This window comes from Scardinius erythrophthalmus (assembly GCF_964197995.2).
Source record: "Scardinius erythrophthalmus genome assembly, chromosome: 12".
In the NCBI taxonomy this organism is placed as follows: domain Eukaryota; kingdom Metazoa; phylum Chordata; class Actinopteri; order Cypriniformes; family Leuciscidae; genus Scardinius; species Scardinius erythrophthalmus.
The window spans coordinates 5,156,073-5,179,761 of NC_138232.1; the positions used below are offsets into that span (position 1 = coordinate 5,156,073).

At 42.8% G+C, this 23,689-nt stretch overlaps 1 protein-coding gene across 1 annotated transcript in view; it reads right to left on the reverse strand.

Moving 5' to 3' along the window:
• The window catches only part of angpt4 (angiopoietin 4), a 41,848-nt gene extending 40,246 nt beyond the window's left edge, over nucleotides 1-1,602 (reverse strand). Inside the window, exon 1 of the mRNA XM_081380102.1 lies at nucleotides 880-1,602. Within this exon, the coding sequence (XP_081236228.1) occupies nucleotides 880-1,194 (315 nt within the window). The 5' untranslated portion in view covers nucleotides 1,195-1,602. The remainder of the gene's footprint in view (nucleotides 1-879) is intronic.
• Nucleotides 1,603-23,689: the final 22,087 nt, after the last annotated feature.

Sequence of the window (23,689 nt, forward strand, 5' to 3'; positions counted from 1 at the left end):
TCTGAATATAAATGAGCTTCAGGTTTTTACATCTGAAGAAGGGATGTAAATGTTTGCTCTGACCGGTATTCATTTTGATTATGATCATTTATTAAATGATGCAATGAATCATGAAATCTGCACCTTGGTCATTATTTCATTTTGCTGAAGATACACATTCAGCTAAGGGGATAATTGACTTTTAGACAATTAACTTTTCGTTTTAAACAATAAATTATATGCTCAGTAATAGTATTTTGGATAAGACATGAATGGAGAATTCATTGTATATTGTTATAGTAATTATAATCAATCACTGCATTCTGATGCATTGAATTTTCCTTGTCAGATTGCAATGCATCAATGCAGTTTTATGCAGCCTTTAAGTTCTCCAGGAAGTTCCTACTTATGAGTTTAAAAATCATAATAATGATGTTTAAAGTCTAAAAGGATGTATAATATTGGTCTACTTCATATTTGTTTTTGCCTTTTCCTCAAAGACAGGAAGCTTTTTTGGCACTAGTCCAGCAGAGGTGTGAAATGTATGTATTATCTTGAGTGTTCTAGTGCTGCCACAAAGAATGATGGGATTGGGAAGTGTAGTTTTGTTGCACAAGCCTGTCGCTTCAAAAACTTCTGGCAAGGTTTTACACTATTCTATATCGTCAGAATGCCAAATTGTGAACCAAATTGCACAATGAACATTAACAATTTAAACTTGATGAATCCTGATTGCTTCTGCCATGATTTTGTAATCAGCATGCTTCACCTGAGGCTTTAAAAACTGTGTGCAACTCGTAATTACAACCATTCCCATAATGACTTGAATTACACCTCTACTGAAATACTGCCAGGTTTGAGGAAGTAAAGGACGTAATGACGCCAGTGTCTCATTCTCACCTTCTGCAGCCACTGCGTGTTGTTTTCCATGGCCGTCTCCAGATGCTGCAGCTTCTGAGAGGACCATTCGCCGTCCGCCGGTGGAGAGTCCCGCTGAACCACGCTGGTTCCGCTCGTCTGGCCCGCTCCACCCTGACAGCTCTCCATCTCTGGAAGGATAAAGGTGTAGCTGCACTGGCCGTGTTGCACGCGGTGAAGCTTTCTCTTCCTCTCGCCTCCTCCACGTCTCCCCTGACCGTTCCCGTTTCCGGAACTCACCAGGCCAATCGACGCCAGCAGCAGAGCCAAATGCCAACCACCTCTGGCAAGCCTCATGGCAGCGAGAGCAAAAGGAAAGGCCACCTGCGGTCAAGAGAAAGCGCCAACTCAGTAGTTCACGCTCTTTTGATGAAGGAAAACATGGTTGGATGGAGATGAAGAGGCTTTTTGACTCTTTTCTCTTCTTTTCTTCACAGTTGGACTTTGTTCTTTGCTGCAGAACCTTTGATGCTGGAGAAGTTCCTGGTTTCCACGAGGTTTCCCGGAGGAACTGGGCACAGGCACTGACCCTTGAGTAACTACAACAGACTCTCACAGATAGATAAGAAGGCAACCAAAGAATTCAAGGAGAAAAGCCCGTCTAAATGAGTCTCCCAATCTGTAGGCTCTTAACACGAGAGAAAAGTAAACAAAAGAGGAGAACTTTCCTTCCTATCCCAGAGCGGTGTGTGAAATGACCGGAGTGAGAGAGTTCTGTCCTCTTATCTGGGAGCGAGGGAGTGTGTAGAGGAGCGGGGGGAGGCTGAGGGAGGTCTATTAACACGCGTTCTGTCTCTCGTCTCCTCCGCAGCATTTTCTCACCCCCGCGGCCTGAAGGATATAGAGAGTTTTTTCTCCCTGTTCTAAAATAGATTATAGGTCAGATTTTGCTCATTAACAACAACAAAAAGAATTATTTTGTGGTCTAGTTGTGCACCATTCAGGATTGGATTTGGAATGCCTTTTGGAATTCGAATTCAATTCCGGAATTTGAACTGAGGTAGATGCAGATGTGCAATTAAAATCTAAATGTTAAGAGGGAGAATTAAAAAGAAATTCAATATAACTTTTAATTAGATAAGTATTGTTTGTAATGACAGAAACTTTGAATGAAAGTTTGATGCTGACAGACTATAGATAGATAGATAGATAGATAGATAGATAGATAGATAGATAGATAGATAGATAGATAGATAGATAGATAGATAGATAGATAGATAGATAGATAGATAGATAGATAGATAGATAGATAGATAGATAGATAGATAGATAGATAGATAGATAGATAGATAGATAGATAGATAGATAGATAGATAGATAGATAGATAGATAGATAGATAGATGGGGTATGGCCAATTAAATCCAAAATCACACTCATGAATTAAAAGGGATCCAGTTCTTTAAATCTGAATTTTGCACAATCCTGCTTTGAAGATGAGTGATGCACACGTTTAAAAAGGTTCACAGTTAGGCCAAAATCTTTAACAGTAAGTTGATCTGCAGTCATTCAGAATAACATTTGAAATATTTAAAGATGAGATTCTGAAGCAGAAACGGCAATTTGTCATTTTAAGTGGCTGTACAAGTACAACTTCATTTTTTGATTACATGCAAATGGGTTGCAAGCTTTTTTCAGTCTGCAGATTGATGTTACTTTTCATGAGACTTTTTAATGCACTATGCCCCTTACCCACTTGTTTATTTTTACATAATTCTTATTTTGGTTCAGTTTGTGGTGAGGCTGTGCTCTTGGGGATAGAGGTCAAACTGAGTGACTCTTTGCCCCGACTGAAATCATTCTCATGGGAAACACACGAGAGAGAGGGCCAATGCCAGAATGCTCCTCACAATTACTGAAACTTAAGGGCCCTTTTCTGAAGGTGAAACTTTACACGGAGCTATTCACCTTTCCTTTGGGAATTCCACAGCCGGATTGATCTGATGTTTGTTTTCACACATTGTGCATAGCTCTCCTTCACTCAAGGATAGCTGTGTTTTACTGAGCCTCCAACTCAGTTTTATGTGAGGTGCTTGGCAAGACTGACACGGCGCTTTAAAGGTACGGATCAGGGTTTTTGTACAATTTCCAGTAAGTAATCCTGACCTTTTGTAATTGCGATGGATTGACTACATTTTAATCTCCTTTAAATGCTATGTAGTTTAATAAGAGTAAACTGGGTGGTTGGCATGCCGATTAACATGCTATATGCCATCTAAAACTATTAACAAGATTTTGTTTAAATAGTTTTATAATTTTATGCATGCAGCTTTTAGATCATGCTGTATTGATTGAGAGTCTACAGTGTACTTATGTAAATTACTTGTTACAGCACAGGAATATTTAGGTAAACTGAAAAACGTTTGAAGGGTTATTCACAGTAAACATGCCAGAAAATTTAAGGACAATTATTTTATTATTATTATCAATCATTGAAAATGGGCTTTTCAGTGTCATATAAGAAAGTTTGACCATATACACACTAAAAGCATAGCATTTTAATTTGCAAATGCAAAATTGTCCGGTAATTCAAAGAAAAACAAACATTTAAAATAAGGGTATGCTTACACGACAACAATGTACTACTAACAGAAACAGTGTTGTCAAAACGATCCCCGTTCACACAGATTCGTGAAAACGATTAAAGACGCTGTATTATTCATGCCAGGCCAGTAGTTGGCGATGTCACTGTGTAAAGAAAAAACAGGTGTCTATAAGCATGCACATGCACATAATAAGTAATAAGCATGAACATGACGTCACCGTTTTTACAAATTCGTGTTTTTGTACTTTACACAGAGACGATACCGGTATCGTTTTCAAAAGTTTGCATTTTCAGGCCCCGAAAATGCCGTTGTTGTGTAAATGAACAGCCAAAACACATAAAAGGTTTTCCATTTTCCATTTATGGTGTCGCCATAAATCTCTTAACCTAAAGCATTTTTTGTTTAGCCTTTCACACTAAACTGTCAATGATCAAATAATCCGAGTAAGTTCAGTGCCCTATTGATTGTATAGACACACAGCACAAATGGCACATGTGAACAACCTGATTAAAAATCATCCCTTACACATTCAAATGACTTTTACCTAAGATCTTGATGTTGAACAAAAGTTCATGCTATTTGTCAGCCGCCCACTTACCCTTCAATCAGGAAATGTCACATTATACATAACAACAGCCGTGTCTGTGAGCATTGCTTTGGCTGTCGGCCTGATTCGGTCAAGGCCGCTGGGTTTGAAAGGGCCAGACTAGATTTAGTTACCTAATGTAGAATTTTTGTTTTACAACAAAAGAAAGTGACTAATTCAGACCAGAAATGACCAGGGGAGAGAAAAACAGCTCCCTGTCAGAAATCATCTGCCCTGAAAATTCACTCAAGGTCATCTTTCTGGACAGTTCCAGTGTTGTCCTTTTATGGAGCCCCTGTCATCCCTCAAACTGTATGATTTAATTGCATTAATTGTGTAAATGGTTTGTGATTTACAGAGTGGTTATATAAGGTGTAAATTAAACAAAGACCAGAATTATTTTTTTTTATTTTTTTTTTTTGTGCAAATAAACCCTATATGGTGTTTCACACCCAGAATATATAGTCAATTCAATTCAATTAAGTCAATTAAAAGGGTTGATGTACAGGTCAAGAATGTGATGAAATGTCACAAATGCAATTTGTCAGACAATGATCAAGCCCTGTGATTGGTTGGCATCTCCTCTGACTGAAGGATCTCTGGACCTGCATTGTTCAGATGGTGATGTAAGCTGTTCTGCTTTATAAAGTTCTTTTCAAAAGATTAACAACTTTACAGTTGGCATTTTAAAAAATATTGATTACTGAGATAATCTAATGGTTAAGAAATTCCCCATTTGAAATGTATGATTTAAAACGGCACGTACTGCAGTTATATGAATTAAATTGAATTTCATTGTATTTTATAAAAAAATAAATTGCAATTTAATTAATTTATTTAATAAATTAAATACAAATTATTCATTTAAATCTAAAATCTTAAGACATATGTAACAAATGCGATTTTTGCCTTTAGATAGAATACTTATTGCCTACTCTTTTATGAGTACTGTGAATTCGGACATATTTCTTTTGTCCCCTATACGGTTTTTCGCCTACTATATAGCAGGGAAGTATGCAATTTTGGATGCAGCCACTAACACTGTTAAAACTAGACCAGGAACTGAGGAAAACCAAGGGCTTCAAGACTAAAGGGAAACTAATCAACAGAAAAGGGAACAGGTGTGAACTAATTAGAAACCATGGAAACTAACTAGTGGCATGAAAATGAGAACAAAGGAAACAGGAACTAAAGCAAACCAAAACACAATGAAACCAACATACAGTACATGTGACAACATTTTATAGGGTAGTTTTTATTTTATTCTCTTATTTTGCAGGGTTATTTTTGTTTTCTGTTATTTACTAAAGCCTACTTTAAAGGTGCTATTTAAATTAAATAATAATTTTTATGATAATTTAATAATAAAATCATACTTATAATTTTTAAAATACATTCTAATTTAATTTCTGAATGGCAAACATAACCTTGCTAGTCCGTCGCATAAGGCAAACTTTGAAGTATGACCAAAACTACTCCCACGTAATTGTTGGGGGAAATGTTATGTTGTGTTTTTTGGGGGTCTGACGTCTGACACTGCAGCATTAACACTGCTGGTCCTCATAATGAAAGCTCTTATCATGCCTAAAGGGACCGCTATAGCTTCCAGCTAGCAATTGGCTGCATAATTTATCAGTAAACCGCTGATTTATCATGCATGCGTTCGTGGTTCCAAGTTACGACATTGTTTATAGTACAGATGTTGATAATAGTTAATGATCCTAAAGGTTAATTTCACTCTTTCAGCCTCTGTTGAATCAAAGCATGGTTTGTTGAAATACAACAGTGATTTTAAAGCACATTTGACATTTAGGTCACGCATGCATGTGCAAGGTTTGTTGTACCGATACTGGTTTCAAAGGAATTACCTCACAAATACGGCTAAAATGTTTGAGAAACTCCTAAAATTGCCACCATGTGTCATTCACACACACATTTTTTTTTTGTTGGACTGCAAAGGTGATAAATGGTGAAATTTGAAAACTAATTAAGTAGATATTTGCTTACATAATGGCCATTTCTCCTACATAAAAATCAGTCTATGAGAGATCAAACATGTGTGAAGATTTATTCAGACAGCATTTATGTCTGAAAGATTAGATGAACTGAAAATAATACTGATGTATAAGCCATAATTATAAATTTTTTGGCACTCCATGCTTTCTTTTTTGCTCTTGTTCTCTCTCATTTTCAAAGATTAGGTCAAGACGTGCCTCACTCTCTCAGTAATGTTCTCCACCTGCACAAATACACACACACTCACTCTTGAACCCTTACAAAAATAAAACCATCAGAACAGTATGACAGCCTCTCAGTTTGGGCTGTCTGAGTGTGATGATAAGGATGATTAATTCACTTCCCCTGCGATGATTCAGTAGCCTTTATGATTGCCCATGGAAATGCATTAAAGACCTCATAAAACCCTTCATTAGGCTGAACAGAAACGCATATTTTGCTGGAGATCTGCTAGATTTGCTAGAATTACAATGCTCAATAAATAGATGAATCACACTTGCTATACCCCCCCCCCCCAACTCTAATATAACATAGTGATAAACGGTAACATAAATATGAATAAATGGTGATAATAAACAACAACTCACAAATCTGGAAAAAGGAATCACACATGAATTAAATAAACTACAAATTGACGGAACAATGCAATAAACTAGCCTCTTGCCTGTCATGAGCATACACTGGAAAATGACATACGTAAAGGGATACTTCACCGATTTGCATTAAGCTTTGTATCAGTAGAAACCCAGTAGTATTTTCGAATGACCGTGCTTCCCTCCCTCATGTCCCCCTGAGACGAGAGATTTCTGTATTGTGTGTCTGGAAAAAAACCTCAGATGACGCAAAAAACGTAATTTAGTGACTTAGCGTCAATGGAGGCTTTTTTGGCCAGAGGCGAGAGACTACAGCCAGTAGGAGGAGCTCGTTCCGCATGTTTTCAACCCACCCATAGGGGGTGCGATCTCAGGATAAAACGGCGTCTTTTCAGTATCGAGTCAACTAGTAGCCTAGTTGTATCATTTCTTCTGATACTGCCCTCTGTAACCGGTAGGCGTGGCTTGGGAGTGGTAGGGCAGCGAAGTAAGTGCATTCTGGGAGTTGTTGTCTTTCATCCACATGAGCCAAAAATACATTTTCTGGCTTTTCTCAGTCTAGAAGGCATCAACTTCTAAAATAATTTCACATTTTTACTACATAAATGATCCAATTTAAATACACATTCATCTTTCCAGTGGTGAAATATCCCTTAAAGGCCTTGTGAAGTGCCTTGGAACGCGCAGCTTTGTATTATGTGTGATTTCCACTGAAAGAAGCTTAAAATTTAATTTAAAGAAATACACAGCACTTCCAGTTTAAAACAAGCAAAAATGGCCAGTGTTAGTGTTGCCAGTAAAGAGGTTCTAAAAAAGCCATTCAGAATAGTACACAAACATCAATGTCTACCATGAAGAGTCGTTAACTAATACTTTTCCAAAGTGTAGTTTAAACGGCGAATGCTAATGGTAAAACTAATACCTATGGTAACTGTGCTGCCATGCATAATTAACAAGTTACTGTGATGTATTATTATTGCGTCATGATGCAGGCCATTTAAATTAGTCCAACATAACATTGTCAACTATTATTTTTTTGTTGTTGATCTCAACAATGTTATTGTAAACATATTGTAATCTTCTGAAGTACTAAAAGGATTTTAATTGGAATAAACAGGCTCAATTTAAAATCACTAAAAAGCTGTCACTCATCTCAGTTCATAGCGATCTCACAAAGTTCCATTATAATCAATAAAGCAGTCTACAGTGCACAATGAATCACTTACTTACATCGTGTCTACACTTCGCTTGTTATAATGAGAGGATTCGCAAGCATGCAGAACTCAAGAGTCAGCACTGAACAAAAACTCCGGCTTTGAGCAGTGAGTGGATTCTGACAAAGTTAAACACCTCTGATTGGCCATTGATCCACAGACATGTCTGTGATTGGCTTCATTGCTCAACTCTGCAAAAACATGTTGTAAATACAAATATGCACTGGAGCATTTGTCAAATCAGTTTCATCATTATTATATTATTACAGTATCAACTGAGGATGCTCTTGCTTTCGTTTGAGGGTGCTTAGCCCCTGTTGAACAGGGCATGCCTTTCGTGCGGCGCCCCCTTTTTTGCACCCTAGAAAACTGCGTAGCTCTCATTTCATCTGTCATCATTTACTCACCTTCATGTAATTTCAAATCCGCATGTTTAGCACAATGTTTACACTGTTCTTTTCATACTACATGTTTCATACCAGACTCTGAAAAAGACAAAACGCAACATAGTAATTAAAAAGTAGGTCCATTCAGCATGTGCATTCAAAGACTTCTAAAACCCCATATGATCCCAATTTGTTAAAAAACACGAGAACCAATGAGTTTGAAATCATCAGGTCAAACCGAGTGTGATGCATCTTCATGCACTCTGAATATAAACACATTTAGGTTTGGCAGTTAAAGAACAGCTGTAAACTGTAAAAAGTTTAAGTAGAACAAGCCCAAAATGTGTAAAAAGAGGTCAAAAAGCTGATCGCTACCTTGTGATCGCATATTGTTATGCAAGTCCAATTGCATTGCCTGCGGAAACCCCAACAATTAGTTATATCTCAGTTCCCAGAAAGTTCAATCAACTGGACGCTATTTGGCCCAATCATTCAGATATGATGAAATCTTGACAAATTGGCTGATATATTTTGAAACCGTGTAGCTATATGGCTAATTGCTTTGGATTGCTTTTTAATCATTATCCTCAGATTGAAGCAAGTCAAGGTGATGACTGCAGCCAGAGAGCTAGACCCTGCTTTCAATCACATTTTCAAGCTTGTTTAATCATGTACGTGATCTACAGTGGTCTAATACTCCTGGGGAAGCCTTAGCTTCAGATTTGACCTAAACTTCTTAAGGGGCTTGGTTGCATTGCAATTAGGCTGTTTTTAGGCAGATTTTCCACAGATATGTGACAACATAAAGGTGAGCTATGAAATGCAAGAGCAGCCTAATAGTAAAACTTAAAGGTGCTCTAAGTGATGTCATGCGTCTTTTAGGCCGAAACATTTTTTTGTCACATACAGCAAACATCTCACTATCCGCTAGCTGCCTGTCCCCTGAACACACTGTTAAAAAACACGGTCTCTGTAGACAGCCCAGGCTCCACAAACGGCAACAAAAACAAACTGGGCCAACCTGGACCACGAAACATAACAAACAATGTTCCAGCCAATAACCGACAAGAATGATTTGGGGGTGGGGGTTAGGGGATTAGTGCGTGTGCACATGAAGGGGGGTGTGGGGAGTGAAGGAGAGAGAAGCATGAAGAGGGAAGTTAGCTAGAGGAGAGATGTCCTAGACAACGACTAACGTTAGAATTATATTCTCTTGCATTTTGATATGGCCGACACACGACCAAAGAGACAATGTTCCGATGAACAAATAGCAAAGAAGAGGGAAAAAGGAGAAGGAACGCGCAAAGTCCAGAATTTACATCGGAAAAGCACGGAAGGGAGGGGGAGGGGACGGGATGAGGAGGAGGGAGAGTCGAGCTAGCCTCCGTTTTGTTTGACAATACTTCGAACGTCAACAAGAAGTGACGTCACCCAACATCGCTTAGAGCAACTTTAAGAAATGTGTTGACTTTTCTTGTCCTTGGAAATTATTTTTTGATTTAACTCCCTGTAGCATCATCTTATTAACTTGAACTTGTTAACTTGAATGAATATGCTTGTGTTATTATAGTATAAAGGTACACTATGGAGGACTTCTCTGGTATAGTGATCACAGGCAACTGGGTTACCCAAAACCATCAGATTCATGTAATGTATATAGAAGAGCAAACTGACTCTGCGAATAAACTTGCAAAAAACATAGATGGCATTAGAGAGCCCAGAATCTCGTAGTGTAACAGAGGCGCGCTAGCGACTGATGCTAGAGGCTGTGGTCTTTAGCCTTGTTATAGCGTGCCCGCCTCCCATGCTTGAGAACCGGTTTGAAATCCACTTGGAGCGGGTCGAGTAGGACCGGTTATAATAAAGTCCTCATAAAAAGGAAGTTATGATTCTTCGACGTTGTAAAACGGCTTCTCCAACAAGAACAAATGTAAGGTGGGACTTGATATTGTCCATGGGGAATTGATTGGATAGTTGTGGATTCCTATTGGTGGACTGGATCTAAATGCCCTATTCTCAATCTTGATATGATAACATCCTTCCTTCTATTTCCATAAATGAATCTCTCAGCACCAACACACTCCTGAAACTGATATAAATGTCTTACTTTTTTTACTTATTAATGTTTAAACTGAATTTCCAACTAAAATTATGCCACTTCTTAAGGATGATGTCATTAGAAACTGGTTTGTGTTTAAGGGATTTTCCAAAAGAATGAGGAGACAGAAAGTAAAGCTGAATTATTTCCAAGAAAACATGTTTTCATTAACATACAACTCATTAAAGTTTTTTTCATGACAGTCAGAATAGCAGCATTCGCTCAAATCAAGGAAGTGAACTTATTTAAAATGTAACACTGTATCCTTTAATACAGTGTTAAAAGGAAAATAATTGATATTTTAAAATGTTAATTTAATGTTTATCCTATATATTTAGGCATACAGTAGGCTATAATGACCCATGTATAATGCAAGACAATATAACAGAAATAAGATGCTAACACCTGATGTTTTTATATCGTTATTTCACTAGCTTTTGTACTTTGCCTGTCTCTCTCATCGTTCATTGTGTTTATTGGACCAGGTCTTCATAAAACATGCATATGGATGAAATGACTGTGAATAGCTTGGACGTCTTGTTTTCTGGCAAAAGCTGGACATTTTAACGGGAGCAACTTCAGAAGGTCACAAGCAAATGCCTGTATTGGTTGACAATTTTAGAGTCTTCACATAAACACAGCGCTCAGTTCCCAAGACAACATGAACCCACTGAAATTGAATTGCAGTCTCAGGCTTGTCTTCTTAATAACGCTTTTTGATTATTCTGTTTATTTTAGCCTCTGGTGCCGTTTTATCAACCAGTGGGTACTTGATTGTGAATCGCAATTATCTACCGAAAGCCAACAATCAACATGTTACTGCTGCGATTCCATCAGGTCCTCTTAAACAAATTAAGGCCGGGGTGTTTAAACTACTTGTTGAGTGTTGCCATTTGGATTTCTGGCTGTGTTCAAGCTCTGCGTAAATCCTATCTTATCTCTGTTTTTCTTACGAGATTGGAGTACGTTTCTACGAAATCAGAACCACTCGTAAACACGTTCCCTACAAGCTTTGTTTCCTTTGGAGTGACCACTGGAGTTGGCAACATGGACCAGATTTGCAATCTCAAAAACCGAGCCAGCGAGAAATGTGTTTAAGCTTTAAGGAATGACCTTCTAAATATACCAAAAGAGAAAATATAAACAGTTTCAAAGAAAAAGCAATCAATCTTATCTGGAGGAGTGCAGTATCAGCGATTTAAATGTGATGTTGTACACACTATATGTCCTTTAATATATCATTCAGCAAATCATTAATTTTATGTGGAAAAGCTACACTTACATGTGCACTGTTGATCTGAAAACAATGAACGTGTCATAGTAATCAACATCTGAGATAAAAGTTTTCGGGAATGGCAGGATATGCTTAATATCTCTCAACTTCTGTTCAGCTTAAATTGTGCAACTGGAGCGGTATTTCAGTTTGTGTGCTTAGATTTATACGAACATTTTATTAGAGTTTTCCCTGATATTTAGTACAGATGCTGATTGTACGTGAATATAGAACATCTAAAATCCCCTCAGATGTCTCAAATCACACTTTATTTTTATTTCCAGAACTGAAAATTGTCTGGCCCCAAAACATCATGTATTCAAACTAAGCTGCAAGAATGGCCAGGACATTTTCATGGATGCCATTTCAGAAATTTTCAGTGATTCATCAATGTTATACATCATTTTTGTGTGAAATTATCAGCTTTGAAAAAGGTGCAGAAGGATGGAGCACTGCAAACTACACTGGATCTGACAGAAACCCCCTAAACCTGTAAGTAATCATTGTTGCTCATTTCACATTCAAAGGGGTTAGCCAACGTTTGCTGATACAAAAGCAAAAACAGCTTTATTTAATGCAATGGCTCAAAAAGAGGGTGTAAAATGCATGAGAAAACTAAATTATGACTACTTCTGTCGCAAGGAAGCTCTATAAATAGACTTCAGGGAAAAATAAGATCATTAAAAAGAAAGATGTAACCACCAGTCAATATGTGATTTACAAAGAATGCAATGTTTGTATCATACATTACGGTTTTCATTGTACTATCAACAGTATCATGCAAAACCTATTCATTCAAATGAAACAAAATGTGCTGTTTGCGATGACAATTTAAACATGGTACTGAAGTAAATCCCAGTGCAGCTCAAAAAACACCAGGGAGGTATTTGTTTAGTTGGGTTTGCTTTTGCTCTATTGTGGCAGTGTCTAAATGCATTTAAAACTGTCAATCAAATGATTAAACATATCACCCAATGAACACTGAAAGGTCACTCAAGGTGACAATGTCTTGTCTCAAACTGCTATAGCAATGATATTTAGGAAACACTAAAGTTTGATTTATTTTTAATGACGGGCCTTTAATACAGGCCTACAGTATGTCAAGAAAAGTCTGCTAAATGACTGTTTAGAAACTGAATCTGCATCAGCCTCCTCCTCAGAGAGAGCATGCGAGGTTTAAGGGGGCATGTTTAACTACGGTCAGAGTTTCAGAGGGTCTGGGGTCTGTGCAGTGTTCAAACTTCCCTCATTAATCCTCCTTTGAGTAGGAAACTTCCTGCAGCTAAGAGCACTGCTCCCTAGAGAGATGTAATTTACAGACTGCAGAACAATTGGTTCATGATCACTGTCCTCAGCATTCTCTCTTTCACATGTGCACACAAACATAAACACACACCATAACGTCCAATCCCCAAGACCGCGATTGATGCCTGTTCAGGTCAAAGCTGACAATGTCCCAGAGGGGTTGTTTCGCACTTTGCAGTTTGACAATGGGAAAACATTTTCTAGAATGTGGCCCTAAAAGCAACACAAGGGTAAGCAATGATAATAATTTGTTAATGTCTGTATTCCCATAGTTGAATAGATGTTTTGAATTATAGTCTGTGTATGAGTGTGTTCATGGAGCCTGTGTGCATGCATTTGCGCAATCTTCCAAATGCCAAAGTTATATGTAATCTAAGTTTATACTGTAAATATATTTTAAAAATTTACTTTTTCTTCATTTGCCATAAGTACTTCAGAGCTACATAAATCTTAAACTCTCTCTCTCTCTCTCTATATATATATACATACATACATACATACGCACACACACGTTCAAAAGTTTAAAATCTTTACGATTTTTTTTTGTTTTTGAAATAATTCTCTTATATGCTCTACAAGGCTGCATTTATTTGATAAAAATACAATAAAAATAGTAATACTGTGAAATATTATAACAATTTAGCCTAATATAAATGTTTTCTTTTAAAATAAATTTTAAAATGTAATTTATTCCTGTGATCAAGTTTGAGCTACAGGAAAGCCAAAACAGTTTTCAAAACAGCTTTACAGTGATAACAGGAAAATAATGCAACAAAGTTTGTTTCGGCTGTACAGTAGATTTATAATAAGTGAGCGTCACAAGATCCTTTAGAAATCATTCTAATATGCTGATTTGCTGCTCGAGAAACATTTCTTATTATTTATCAGTGTTGAAAAGAGTTTTTCCTTAATATTTTTGTGGAAACTGTGATAAACTACTGTTCAAAGTTTGAGGTATAAGCACGTTCTCTTACGAGAGGTTCTCTCGTATTGCGTAAGGAACTTACGCTACGGGAAAAGTCATCTTTTCTCGAGATACTGAAGCCAAAAAATTATCCTTATTTTTTCATAATTTGTCAACGCAGTGCAGCAGGCGGCACAGCAGAGCTAGAGCGGGCAATTCTGCGTGCTCATTGGCTGCCGCGCGGCAACTGCTTAAGCCTACCAGTGAGCCCCGCGTGACGTCACGCCCAATCAGGGCGCGCGCGCCCTCGCGCGTCACAGCCCGCCAGAAGGGGCGGCGTCAGAGCGTATAAAAACAGGGCTCAGAGGCTTAATTCTCTGATTTCTGTCTCTTCAGCGAAGCTCTTCGCATCGCTGCACTCTGAGAGAAGCCGTCGCCGTCGAAACCAGCAACGAGCCAGCCTAGGACAGCCTGAGGAAGCCGGTCGAATCTTCGCCGCCTTCAGCCTGCCGTGCCAGCTCAGCTATCCGGCGATATATCCTTTCTCGCTTGTTTTGTGTGTGTTTTTCTTGCAGCACTCACTAAAAGAGCAAAGGCGTTTGTTTCCTTTGCCTCTCCGCTCAGCGACAGAGACCGCCACGTGGTCTGCGCTCTCTGCCTGGGACGTGACCATGCAGCCGTTGCCTTGTCTTCGGGCGGCTGCGAATTCTGCGAGGAACTGCCGATGTCGACCCTGCGGGCTCGACTCGCCTTGTTCAATGCAGAACCCGCTCCAACTGTCTCCGGGCCGCGTAAGAAGAAACGCCGCTCGCAGAGACCACCGGAGCCGGAGATTCGAGCCAGGCCCTCGCCGGAGCACCTCCCGCGAGCCTCGCTCTCTCCCTCGCCTCCCCCGCTTCCCGACGCGCAGCCGCCGGCTATGCCGTCGCCTCTGAGGATGAAGCGGAAGTGGACGCGCTTCTGGACAGCTGCTCTCTTCTGGCGTCAGACAGCGAGGAGTGGTCCGGTTCACTCCGCTCCGCCTCGTCTTCAAGAGAGTCTGGCAGGACCCATACCGGTGTGGACGCCGAGCTTCTCCGCCTCCTCACGAAGGCAGTCGAGCGCTTAGTCCTCGAGTGGTCCCCGCCTGCGGTGCCTCCACCGAACAGGCTCGATGGATGCTTCCTGCCCAACCGCCGCCAGTCTACAGCGTCCAGACCAGCGCCTTTTCTGCCCGAGCTCCACGAGGAACTCTCCAAAGCGTGGAACGCTCCGGTTTCGGCCAGGCTCCGCTCTTCGGCTTCAGCTACTCTCTCCCGAGTGGACAAAGCCGCGGAGAAGGGATACAACGACATCCCTCCGGTCGAACAGGCGGTCGCAGCGCACCTTTGCCCCCCATCCGCGAGATGGCGCTCAAAGTCTGCCCTCCCGTCCAAGGCCTGCAGGACTACTTCGGCGTTCATCCACCGCGCCTTCTCGGCTAACGGACAGGCCGCTTCAGCCCTGCACACGATGGCGGTCCTTCAGGTCCTTCAGGCCGACCTCCTCCGCCAGCTGGACGAGAAGGGCCCCGACCAGACCACCTTGACCGACCTGCGCAGCGCGACAGATCTCTCTCTCCGCGCTACCAAGGTAGCTGCACAAGCTATCGGTCGCTCAATGGCCTCGCTCACCGTCACAGAGCGCCACCTGTGGCTGACGCTAGCCGATATGGGAGAATCAGAGCGGTCCGTCTTCCTTAACGCCCCGCTCTCCCCCACCGGCCTCTTCGGACCAGCAGTGAGTGGCCTCGTGGACCAGTTTAAGGAGGTGCAGAAGGCATCACAGGCTATGAGCCTCTTCCTGCCTCGCCGCTCGAGCTCCGCTGCAGGCCGCTCTAGCACAGAGCCTCCTGCACGCAGCCCTGCCCAGCGCTCTTCCCGCCCTCCGACCACACAGCAGCGCCAGCGCGGCCGCCCTAGGTCCCGCTCAACCAGCCAGCGCAGGCCGCCGCCCCAACGAGGGCCTTGGCCTCGAGTCTCGCTGAAGCCCGAGCCTGCGAAGTCCTCCTAGCACTCGTCGGGAGGAAAAGACGGCCGGGTCCCGCTGCGGCCGGACCGCCGTCAAAATTCATCTGCCTTCCTCTGCCAGTCCCCTTAAAAAAAGGCTACTGCAGTAGTGTTTTCAGCAGCCAACGAGCCAGTCTGTCGACTCACTCGCCTGCACTCAAACGCCGTTTTTACGGCGACCCAGATAAATCACAATATGAGCATAATATCTGGCCATTCGGCTCATGCCGACAGTGTTATGAGTGTAGTAAATATGCCCACAACCCAGTGTTCATTTTTACACACAAGCACAAATCCCCCTGTGTACCCTACAGAGCAAACTCGCATAAAGCACGATCTTGCCGCTCGAGCGATAAGTGTAGGAAATGTGCCCGCTCACGAGTGCTCACAACCACACACTGCTCGCTCTGTCTCACACATTCAGGGTTCAGATATCGCCACCGCCACCGGCTGTGTTTTAATAAAGAGTCCTGTGCCCGCTCCCCCGCGTTCACACTCTGCTGTAAACACTCACGCGCGCTCTCCCAACGCAATTCGGCCGGTCACTGCTATCAGCGAGTCCCCGTCTCGCAGCACTGTCTCAGCGCGCAGCGCGCGCCCGCCACTGCAGATTCCTCGTCCCGCGCTATGCGACGGACGGGACTCAGAGGCCATTCGACCCCTAGCTATGAGTGCGAATGCATGGAAGGCTATTCCGGGTGTGTCGACATGGGTGCTGGACACGGTAATACAGGGCTATTCGCTACAGTTCAGTCGTCGGTCTCCGCGCTTTCTAGCCCGGACCGAAACGAAAGTGAACGCAGAAGCAGCCCATCTGCTGCATGCAGAGATAGCGAAGCTGCTGCGAAAAAAGGCGATAGAGAGAGTTCCTCCTTCTCTGACCGAGGCGGGCTTTTACAGCCGTTATTTCCTCGTGCCCAAGAAGGACGGCGGGCTCAGACCCATATTAGATCTGAGACATTTGAACAGAGCCCTCATGAGACGGCCGTTCAAAATGCTTACGACCAGGCAGATCCTCGCGCTAATTCGCCCGAGGGACTGGTTTATATCTCTCGATCTGAAAGACGCGTATTTTCAAATCCAGATTATACCCCGTCACAGGCCATTCTTGAGATTCGCCTTCGACGGCCAGGTGTATCAATATACCGTCCTGCCGTTCGGCCTGTCCCTAGCACCCCGCACATTTACGAAGTGCATGGATTCAGCTCTCGCTCCCCTGAGAAAACAGGGCATGCGAATCCTGAACTATCTGGACGATTGGCTCATTCTAGCGCAGTCAAAAGAGGAACTCATCTCTCACAAGATAGCGCTTCTCAGTCATCTGGAAAGCCTGGGTCTTTCGGTGAACTGGGACAAAAGCTCACTTATCCCCAGTCAGTCTATTTCCTTCCTAGGAATAGAACTGGACTCGGTGGCGATGACTGCCAGGCTGTCAGAACAACGCGCGCGCTGTGTTCGACACCTCGCCGCATCCGTCCAAAAGGGCAGATACCTCCCTCTGAAACGTTTCCAAAGGCTGTTAGGCCATATGGCATCAGCTGCAGCGGTCCAACGGCTGGGTTTACTTCGTATGCGCCCGCTACAATGCTGGCTGAAATCGAAAGTACCCCGCGGAGCGTGGGTTTCGGGCAGCGCTCGAGTCAGCGTAACTCAGGTCTGTGTCTCAGCCCTGCAGCCCTGGCTTGCGCCCGAATGGTACCGTCAGGGAGTGACAATGGGAGCCATCTCACACCGCAAAGTGGTCTCGACAGACGCGTCCAACATGGGTTGGGGAGCGCTTTACGAGGGCAGACCAATCTGCGGCCCCTGGTCGGGCCCAGAGCGGAACCTCCATATAAACTGTCTGGAGATGTTAGCGGTCGAGAAAGCTTTGAAGCATTTTCTCCCATACTTGCGGGGACACCACGTGCTAGTTCGCTCAGACAACATGTCAGTGGTGTCCTACATGAACCGCCAGGGCGGACTCAGATCCAGAGCCCTGCGCGCTCTAACAGAACGCCTTTTGGTCTGGGCTCAGGGCTCGCTGCGCTCGCTGAGAGCCGCGCACGTGCCCGGGCACCTGAACGACGGCCCGGACAAACTGTCCAGGGACAATGTTCCCCCAGGGGAATGGGCGTTACACAGCCAGACGATACAGACGTTGTGGCTCCGCTTCGGCGAAGCGAAATTGGACCTTTTTGCCACAAGCGAGAACGCTCAGTGCAAAAGGTTCTTTTCGAAGAGCGAGGACGCACTGGCCCAGGCTTGGCCCAGTGTCCCGTTGTACGCTTTCCCCCCGATCTCAATGCTGCCTCAGGTATTAGCGAAGATCAGGGAAACGCGCTGCGCAGTGCTCCTCATAGCCCCGCACTGGGAGAACCAACCCTGGTTCCCGGAGCTGGTGAACATGTCAGACACAGCCCCGTGGCCGATTCCGGTGAGGAGAGACCTTCTCTCTCAAGCCCGAGGGTCAATTCTGCATCCCCATCCAGAGCACTGGTCTCTGCATGCGTGGGTAATCAACGAATATTCGTTGATCTGCCAGAAGGGGTAGTTAACACGATCTCGCAGTCCAGAGCCCCCTCGACGAGGCGGCTCTATGCGTCTAAATGGTCAGTGTTTAATAAATGGTGTACAGGGAAGAGTTTGAACTCTCAGTCCTGTGAGGTTCCACAGGTTCTGAACTTCCTCCAAGAGCTCTTGGACGCGGGCAGGTCCCCCTCCACGCTCAAGATATATGTTGCGGCGATTGGTGCGTTCGCCGACTCGGCGCGCGGCCACGCACTTGGAAGAAACGAACTCGTTACCCGTTTCCTGCGAGGCGCCAGGAGGCTGAACCCTCCGCGGCCACCTTCGGTTCCGATATGGGATCTGTCTTTGGTCCTGGAGGTCCTTAAAGCTTTTCCCTTCGAGCCGCTAGACTCTGTGGGTCTCAAATACCTCACTTTCAAAACCGTTTTTCTGCTGGCCCTCGCCTCAGTAAAACGCGTGGGTGACTTACATGCGCTATCAGTTAGCGCGTCGTGTCTCGAGTTTGGACCTAACGACTCGTTAGTCATTCTCAAACCCAGACATGGCTATGTCCCTAAAGTGTTGGGTACTCCTTTCAGAGCACAGGTTATCTCCCTCTCAGCCCTGCCGCCGGCAGCCAGCGAGGTCAATAATAACCTCCTTTGCCCTGTCAGGGCGTTAAGGCTTTATATTACGCGCTCTGCAGCTTTCAGGCTCTCAGAGCAGCTCTTTGTTTCGTTTGGTGGGCGCACCAAGGGTCTCGCCGCCTCGAAACAGACGTTATCCAGGTGGATAGTGGATGCTATCGCGACAGCATACGCGTCCAAAGACCTGCAGTGCCCTCTGGGCATACGGGCTCATTCCACCTGAGGCGTTGCCTCATCGTGGGCATGGTCCAGTGGGATTTCCATTTATGACATTTGTACGGCAGCAGGCTGGGCCTCCCCGTCTACATTTGTTAGGTTTTATAACCTGGAAGTTCCCGCCCTGCAGGCTAAACTTCTTGCAGTCTAAAATCATGTTCATGCCCTGCTCTACGCAGGCTGGATATTAGATTTGACTCTTCTGGTCGAGCCGCACTTTCAGGGAAAGCTCTTATATACAGACCAGCTGCGCCGCTCTGTTTCTCCCTATGGGTGCTTATGTACATGTGTGGCCCGCATTGTTGGCCACCTCTCTCCCCACTCTTCACTCCCCGGGTCCCCTCCCCCTGGAGTTGTGTGTGGATGCATGGCGCGCACGGCGTTGACAAAGGGTTCCCGTAGCGTAAGTTCCTTATGCAATACGAGAGAACCTCTCGTAAGAGAACGATACTTGGTTACTCACGTAACCTCGGTTCTCTCTAGAGAGGGAACGAGTATTGCGTTCCCTGCCGTGCTTGCGCCTCGAGCTCATGTCGCTTCATTCGACAGAAACCAGAGAATTAAGCCTCCGAGCCCTGTTTTTATACGCTCTGACGCCGCCCCTTCTGGCGGGCTGTGACGTGCGAGGGCGCGCGCGCCCTGATTGGGCGTGACGTCACGCGGGGCTCACTGGTAGGCTTAAGCAGTTGCCGCGCGGCAGCCAATGAGCACGCAGTATTGCCCGCTCTAGCTCTGCTGTGCCGCCTGCTGCACTGCGTTGACAAATTATGAAAAATTAAGGATAATTTTTTGGCTTCAGTATCTCGAGAAAAGATGACTTTTCCCGTAGCGTAAGTTCCTTACGCAATACTCGTTCCCTCTCTAGAGAGAACCGAGGTTACGTGAGTAACCAAGTATCGTTTTTCTGTTTTAAAAGAAACAAATACTTTAATTCAGCGAGGACACAATACATTGATCAAATATGAAAATAAAGACTTTTATAATGCTACAGAAGATTTATATTTCAAATAAATGCTGTTCCTATGAACTTTCTATTTTTCAAAAAGAAAGATTTATAAAGTCCAGTTCTCAGTTTTCTCAGAACTGCGAGTTTATGTCTCACAATTCTGACTTTATGACTAGCAATTATTCAGAGGAATAAAAAGTCAGAATTGCGAGATATAAACTCGCATTGCAAGAAAAAAAAAAAGCCAAAATTGTGAGGAAAAAAATCGCAATTCGCAATTATCTTTGTTTATTTTTTATTCTGTGGTGGAAAAAAGGTTCCATACCATATTCAACACTGAAATAATAATACATATTTCTTGAGCACAAAATCTAATAAATGCAGCATTAGTGAGCATAAGAGACTTCTTTCAAAAACATAATGCTAAAATATTCCAAACATTTGATTAGTTTCAACGGCCTATAATCTATTTCCTTCAATGAATAAGTTAAGTAGGCCTAATATGGTAATTTAGCATTACCTACCTTCACTTTAACTGTAGAAAACAATAAATCGCTCAAGAAATGCTCTGTGGGTATAAAGCAGTAATAGGCTTGTTCGACTTGAACCGGCGCTGCACAGACCGATCGGTGAATGACATCAAAGTACCGCGAGAGCGAATAGAAAGTAGACGGCTCCTTATGCTTTTGAATTGCTCTCGCGGTAGTCAAGTCAAGTCATCTTCAATTATATAGCGCTTTTAACAATGTAGATTGTTTTAAAGCAGCTTTACAGAGATAAACGTATAATTTAAGGTAACAGAGATTGTTTTGTTCTTTAATAAAGTTATTTTCCAGCTAAAGTTAGTTTTGATTGATTCGCTTCCGTCGCAACGATCATTTGTTATTAAATTTGGGGCCGCTAAGACAACACCAACCTGTGAGAAACGCTGATGGCGGTCACATGCGCATTAAGAATTGGTTCTATAGTTATGTGCGTTTGAATATATGTGCGCAGGTTTGGAATTCCCTACAAACCAAGCCTAAACAAAGTAGCCTACTGGCGTTTCCTTATAATTTTTGATACAGAATTTTATTTTATTTGATCAATTCGGGGTAGGTACGCGAATTGAGTTTCCCGACAACGCTTTATCTGTAGAGTGGTAAAGGGATCCTCCATAGGGAGAGACTAGTTGGCACTTCAGCACTGCGTTGGATCGGGTCCAGGCGAAGGTCCTTCAGATCTGGATACGGCCTGGATCCGGCAGGCTGCGGGAAAACCTCGGGATAAACAAAGACACTAAAATTAGCGTTCTTATGATGTAACGAGTACATCAGGATTTATGGGAAGTGTTCCCGGTTCCAGCTGACCTAATCTATGCAGCCTAATTGGCTGTACACACCAGGACGAATATCGGCGCGCGTTATTCGCCAGCGTTTTTCAACGCGTTTTTTGTGTTCACACCCAAGCGATTTTCGCTGATGATGAGCCGAGTGAACATGCAAATTCATTCCCGGACATTAGATGGCGCTTAATACCACTCCATAACAGTTCTCTTTTATCAAGATTTTTGTAGTCGCTGTCGCGTTTGTCATATAGTTCTTTATGTTCCGACACCAATGAGACCAGCAGCTCTACACCTTGCCTTGCATCTTCCTCGTCTTATTTCTTCCCGGCAGTGTAGACGCTACCAGCGGCGTATATCTTCTTCGCCGTTATGTATGTGTGCTCGGCAAGACCGTTTTGTGTTTGAGCGCCCCCAAGTTGTGTTTTACTGTAACTTCAGAAGCTCCGGACACGTGAGCAAAAGCACCAATCTCATTGGTCGGATAAACGGAAAAAACGAAACCGAGGCGTTTTTTTTTTTTAAATTACGCTTTTACGTGTGGCGTTTTTCGCGTCGGTGTGCACACTCACATTGGCGCCCTTTGTTTAGTCACGAGGCGTTTAACGTCGGCGAATATCGCGCGCGAAATTCGTCCCGGTGTGAACAGGCCTTAACATTGAATTATAGAAGTCTATGTATTATGTGAATGCTAGGTCAAAGAGATGTGTCTTTAATCTAGCTTTGAACTGACAGAGTGTGTCTGCTTCCCGGACAATGGTAGGAAGACTGTTCCAAAGTTTTGGTGCTAAATAGGAGAAGGATCTACCTCCAGCAGTCGATTTTGATAGTCGGTATTATCAACTGGCCGGAATTTTGAGATCGCAATAGACGTGAAGGACTATAATGCGTTAAGAACTCGCTCAAGCACTGCGGAGCTAAACCATTTAGTGCTTTGTAAGTGATCAGCAATATTTTAAAATTGATGCGATGTTTAATAGGCAGCCAGTGCAGTGTTGACAGAACAGGGCTAATATGGTCATACTTCCTGGTTCTGGTAAGAACGGTACTTTGATGTCATAAACCGATCGGTCTGTGCAGCGCCGACATGTCACGAAATGTAGTTTTAAGAGTTTCTCAGTCGAGAATGTAGTTGTTTGAAGCTCAAATATGTTGTTTATTTATTATAAAAAACACACTAACAAGGAGAAATGTTTAATTTCACAATATAGCCTATAGTTTCGGTTAAATACTAGTATATGAAACAAATAAGTTAAAATACATTAATGACTCGTTATAACGTAGTACAAACATCTTCTATAATAAAGTGATTTTGTATTATTTGTAACCAGGCACTAAAGCGATTACCCATAAAACAAGCTTTGAACCAATCGGATTGCTTGGGTCCTATAAGCTCGGACTCATCTCTTCAACCGGACTCGATTGTTCACCACACCGGTTCAAGTCGAACAAGCCTTTTGTTTCGTCCGTGAACGAATCTGTGCTTTTGAACGAATCATTCCTTCTCGTATTGTTCATATTGTTCGTTCGCTGAGGTCTCTCCCTTTTTGAACAATATAAAAAATAAAAGACTAAAAAAGATTAAATAACAACAACAACAACAAAAGATTATTTGTTTACCTGCATGTCATGTGACCTTTAACCTACACCAGAGAACCGTGAACATGTGCAATATTAAAATCTGGTGGATAGTAAAATTAATAATAATAAACAACTAAAAAAATGCAGGTCATATCTATAGACACAGTATCTAGGAAATTTGGAGACATTGAGCAACCACCTAATAACCATCCAGAACTCCCTACCAACTACCCAATTTAAACATATGTATTAAATGAGGCTGTTTATTAATAGCAGAGTTTGATGACAATTAACAGATGCTGGGTGTGTGCATGTGTGTGTAGGGTTAAGGTTACAGGCATCTGAGCAATTTGGAGACAGCTGAATAAACGCAACTTATTGTTGCAGCATATATTGTTAGAGCAATAACATAACCCCATAAGCAATGCTTCTCTTATAGAAAACACCACTGATAACAATTCAACCAGAGGCGCTTTAATCATATGGACTCATAAATCTTAGAAAAAAGAGGGTGTTTGCATTCTTAAGAGGACACGTGTCAGGTTTGATGCTGTTCGCTCAGCATCAAGCTCACAGCACATCATATAATGTGTCATTTCACATTGTATTTGGCATGTTTTCTCCGAAACTCCCACAGAGATG